Source organism: Echinops telfairi, unplaced genomic scaffold (assembly GCF_000313985.2).
Source record: "Echinops telfairi isolate 266 unplaced genomic scaffold, ASM31398v2 ScPeMD7_655;HRSCAF=1070, whole genome shotgun sequence".
NCBI classification, from domain to species: domain Eukaryota; kingdom Metazoa; phylum Chordata; class Mammalia; order Afrosoricida; family Tenrecidae; genus Echinops; species Echinops telfairi.
The window spans coordinates 27,006,330-27,010,966 of NW_022104553.1; the positions used below are offsets into that span (position 1 = coordinate 27,006,330).

A 4,637-nucleotide genomic window follows, 5' to 3' on the forward strand; every position below is an offset into this window, starting at 1 on the left:
AGGTCACAGGCCTCCCAGGGCAGGGGCAGGGGGCTTGGCAGGCCAGAGTCCATTCCAGTGAGGGGTCAGGGGTCACCCAAAGCAGGTATCATGCTAAGCCAGGACTCTCAATTTCAGGAGTGAGGATCCTGCTAGCTCAGGGGGGGTCACCTGGGGCAGATATTAGGATAAATGAAAATAAAAATGTAACCCCTTATTTATTTTAATAAATTAAAGTACATTTTACTTAAAATAACATCTGAAGGAAAAATCAAATCGAATAAAATCTTATTTTCTTTTATATCAAGTTTAACACCCCTCCAGCTCCCGGAGACTGCATAGGATACAGAACAGAACTGCTGCCTATGTTTTCGGACCAGCATGTGGGTAGGTCTTTCTTACGTGGTGCCTTCCTTCCCTAAGTCAAGAGTGACAGCCTTTAGGGTCAAGAGTCACCGACAAACTGATACCAAGTTGAAGCCCCCCAAAACCAACCTCACTGCCATTCAGTCGACTGTGACTCAGCCCCTAGAGGACAGGGGAACCGCCCCTGGGGGTTTCTGAGACTGTCACCCTTCAGGGGAGTAGACAGCCTCATCTCCAGGTCCCGTGAGGCCACAGGGGACCAGGGCAGGTATCAGCTAAGGCAAACCAAACCCATTGCCAAACGGACTCTGGTTCATCACAACCCCGGAGACCAGAGAAGCGCCCCCACGGTTTCTAAGGCAGTCCATCATAACGGAAGCAGACAACCTCATCGTTCTCTTAAGAAGCGACTGGTGGGTTCGAACTGCTGACTTTGTGGTTAGCGTAAGGTGACCAGATTTTGACATAAAACCCATATCCTGGCGAAACAGCCACATGGCAGCCAAAAACCGTATACCCTAGCTTGTCGGGACATTTTTAAAACGCCGAGGGATGCGGGACAAATTGTTAAAAATCGGGACTGTCCCTCCGAAAGCAGGATGTCTGGTCACTTTAGGGTAGCAGCAGCACACCGTTTAACCCACCGTGCCACCAGGACATCTAGGCTAAGTTGGGAGGGATGCAGAGGTGAGAGGTCCTGTTGGCTGATGGGCACCCAGGTCAAAGGTCAGAAGCTAGAGGTCAGGAGATGAGAGATACTCACCTGCAGGTGGAAAAAAGTATACTCAGGGCTGGGGCTCCCGTCCCCTCGGCAGAGCATCTGGACCGTGTCCCCCTCTCGTACCCAGCCTTCAGTGGTGGAGGGACTGGCCAGCCAGAACTGTACGTTCTCCGTGGGGTCTAAGGAAAGGAGGTGGGAGGTCAGAGGGGCGAGATCCATGCCAAGGCTGGGCAAAGGTGAGAGGTCACACATGTGGCAGGTTCAGGTTCAGACGTCATTTGAGATCAGGGTCCAGTGGTTGAGAGAAACGGAAGTTGCGGGTCCAGGCTCAGAGGTCCGTGTGAGTGACAGGCCAGTGGGAGCCGAGAGGCCGGATGTCACCCTGGGAGCCCATGCAGTGTGAAGTGGGTGCTGAGGAGCAGCGGGTATGTGAGTCAGGGTGCTGTGAAAGGTCAGAGGCTAGAGGTCAGAGGCCAGGCCGGAGTGGACTCACAGTGCAGGGTGAGGCTGAAGGCAGGGCTGTCCAGGCGGCCCTGGCGGTTCTTGGGCTGGCTATACTGGGCGGTGCAGTGGAAGTTGGCGTCCCGGTCCGCCTTGTGGAGCCGCAGGTAGAGCACGCTGGTCAAGGACTGCAGGCCCGAGGCCTCCCGAGTGGTCCGGCTGGCCGTGTAGCCGTCTGGCAGAGGTAGGAGAGGCAGTCGGCACCCCCGGCCATCCCCTCTGGCCCGCCCCAAGGGCTGCAGCGTCACTCACCCGGGTTCACCTCCGAGGGCACCTTCAGGCGCTGCCCGTCCCGATACCACGTGATCTGGGGGACTGGGTTCCCATTCCGACTGAGGCAGGTGGCGATCTGAGGCCGACACAGGCATGGCCCTGGGCTCGGAGCCAGACCCTCGGTTCTGCCTCCCCAGCCAACTCCTCCCCCAGGGACCCCTCATTGCTCAGGTCTGAGAATATAGGTCCCCAATCCCCTCCCTCCCTCCAGTCTCCGGGAATCTAGGCCCCCCCAGACCCCTCCTCCCAGGAGTCCAGGTTCCAAGGCTTCTCCCCACTTGGGGAGCAGGAGTCCCAGTTCCCAGGCCCCTCCTTCCTCAGACCCAGGGCCCTGGACCCCAGTGTCTCCTCCATCACACCCAAGAGTCTAGCTCCCTCCTCTCTCAGAACCAGGGCCCCAGCCCCGTCCCCCTCAGACCCAGGCCCTGGACCCCCAGCCCCTCCTCCTTCAGACCCAGGAGTGCAGCCTCCTCAGACCCAGGCCCCTGAACCCCAGCTCCCTCAGACCCAACACCCAGCCCCCCCACCTCAGTCGCAGCCCCAGGCCCCCCCGAGATACCTCCTGGGCAGAGTCCTCCATCACAGATAGTATCCCTTTGTTGGGCTCTACCTCTGTGGGCTCTGGCTTGGCTGCAGCAAAGACATGACTGTCAGGAGCCCCCAAGCCAACTCTCTCACGACACCCCCCCGTATCCCCGAGACGCCCTTGGGGGCTCACCAAAGACTCGGAGCCGGCTGGTGGCTTCGGCGGTGCGTGCTGCCCCAGCCTTCACCACGCACACGTAATCCTTCTCATCGGCTACCTGGGCCTCGGCCAGCACCAGGCGTCCCCGGGGGTCCAGCTGGTAGGGGGGGCTGCGGCCCCGGGGGTTGTGCATGGTGCTCTGTAGCTGGCCGCCCTGCAGCTGGGCCGAGGCCAGGAGGTGGCGGGTGCCAGAGCGGTCTGTCTGCGGGAGGCCAGATCTACCGGTCACCACCACCACCACCACCACCACCACCCCCGTCCCCATGAGGGACCCTCACCTCCTCATTCTGCACCCCATCTCCGTTCTTTCCTTCTGCCCCTTCCACTCCGCTCCCCTCCCTCAACAACTCTCCTAGGGTCTGGAAGGAGTCTTGGTGGTGGGCTCCCCTGCCCCACGCAGTATGCTGCAGCACTGTGCGACCCACACCCGCTGGGGGGGGGGTTGTCAAGGCTGCCGGTGCCTTTGCCTCCAGGATGATCCCGCCCCCTGCGGGGTTCATCCCAAAGGTATGAGTGACCCCAGTGAGCCAAGCCTGGAAGGCAGAGCCGGCCTGCTCCTCGGGGAGTCTGGGGCAGGCTGGGAATTCCGACGGCCTCGCTTCAGCCTCGGAACGGCTGGTGGGTTTGAACTGCCGACCTCCAGGGCCGCATGCAGCCCAACGCTTAACCCACTGCCCAACCAGAGCTCCCCGGGAGTTCTTTCTGGGTTTCGATTTTTTCCCCCATGGGATGGATCGGGTGGGGGCTTGGGGCGGGGGGTGTTCTCACCAGCAACCATTCCAGTAAGTAGTGCTCTTGGACTCCCGACGGCGTGCAGTCCAGCTTCACGGGATCTCCTCGCATCACCTCCACCAGGGGCGGCACCGTCACGTGCAGCTCCGCCTGGACACCTGCCGGACAGCCAGAGAGCAGGGCCTCAGCCAGACTGTGGAGCCTCTCTCAGATCCAGGACCCCAGCCCCCTCCTCCCTCAGATCCAGGACCCCAGCCTCCTCCTCCCTCAGACCCAAGAATCCAGTCTCCCCCTCCCTCAGACCCAGGAGTCCAGGTCCTGAATCCTTGCTCCCTCAGACTCAGGAGTCAGGCCCCACAGCCCCTTTTCCCTCAGACTGAAGTCCAGACTACTAGCCCCCTCCTCCCTCTGACCCAGGAGTCTCTCCGCTAGGGCTCTTCCATCTCTGATCTCTGTCCCACCTAAGGCTCCAGTGCTGCTTGCCCTTGTCCTGTTGAGTGCTCCTCTGGGGAGAGCCATCCAACCACCTGGGCTCAAACCTGCTGCCAGTTTCTCCCACAAAACCGCCCTCCTGGTCGCCTCCACCTGGTCCCCTCTCTGCCCAGGATGCTCTCGCCCTGGGCCAAGGCCTAACCCACCCCCAGGTCCTCACTCTCCCCTCCCCTCCCCAGTCTCTCTCAGTCTCCATCTCTCTCAGTCCCTGGTCTCTCACCCTCCCTCAAAAGTGGGGGGCCTGGGTGTGGGCTGCAGCTAGGCCTGGAACTGAGGCGGGCTGGGTGTGTAGGGGTGATGAGGGGGGACAGGGCTGGGCAGGTTTCTGGAATGTGGGAGGGATAGGCTGGCTCAGACCTGCCCCGCTTGGCGCCAGAGCCCCCTCCCATCCCTTGGCCCCCCCTTGTTTCTTTGATAGGAGGTAAGGTGTGTCAACCCAGCAGGCTATGTGGTTGAGACCCAGGATTCTGGCTCTGAGGGAGGAGGGTCTTGGGGCCTAATTCATGGATCCTGATGGAGGAGGACCTGAATCCCTGGCTCTGAGGGAGGAGGGGTCCAGGGCCTGACTCTTGGATCAGAGGGACTGGAGTCCCGGACTCCTGGGCTCCTGGGTTTGAAGGAGGAGGCAACTGGGAGCCTGGCTCCTGGGTCTAGGGGAAAAGGGGTCTGACTCCTGGGTCTGGGGGAGGAGGGGGTCTGACTCCTGGGTCTGGGGGAGGGAGGATCTGACTCCTGAGTCTTGGGGAGGAGGGGATCTGACTCCTGGATCTGAGGGAGGAGGGGATCTGACTCCTGGGTCTGGGGGAGGAGGGGGTCTGACTCCTGGGT

The 4,637-nt window shown here is 60.9% G+C and overlaps 1 protein-coding gene across 1 annotated transcript in view; it reads right to left on the bottom strand.

The window, feature by feature from the left end:
- Positions 1-4,637, bottom strand: part of BCAM (basal cell adhesion molecule (Lutheran blood group)) — an 18,494-nt gene that overhangs the window by 12,332 nt on the left and 1,525 nt on the right. The window contains exons 2-7 of the mRNA XM_013006609.2: positions 3,354-3,475; positions 2,559-2,787; positions 2,400-2,470; positions 1,820-1,916; positions 1,560-1,742; positions 1,109-1,245 (exon numbers count right to left, since the gene is read on the bottom strand). Coding sequence (XP_012862063.2) covers positions 1,109-1,245; positions 1,560-1,742; positions 1,820-1,916; positions 2,400-2,470; positions 2,559-2,787; positions 3,354-3,428 — 792 coding nt within the window. The 5' untranslated portion in view covers positions 3,429-3,475. The remainder of the gene's footprint in view (positions 1-1,108; positions 1,246-1,559; positions 1,743-1,819; positions 1,917-2,399; positions 2,471-2,558; positions 2,788-3,353; positions 3,476-4,637) is intronic.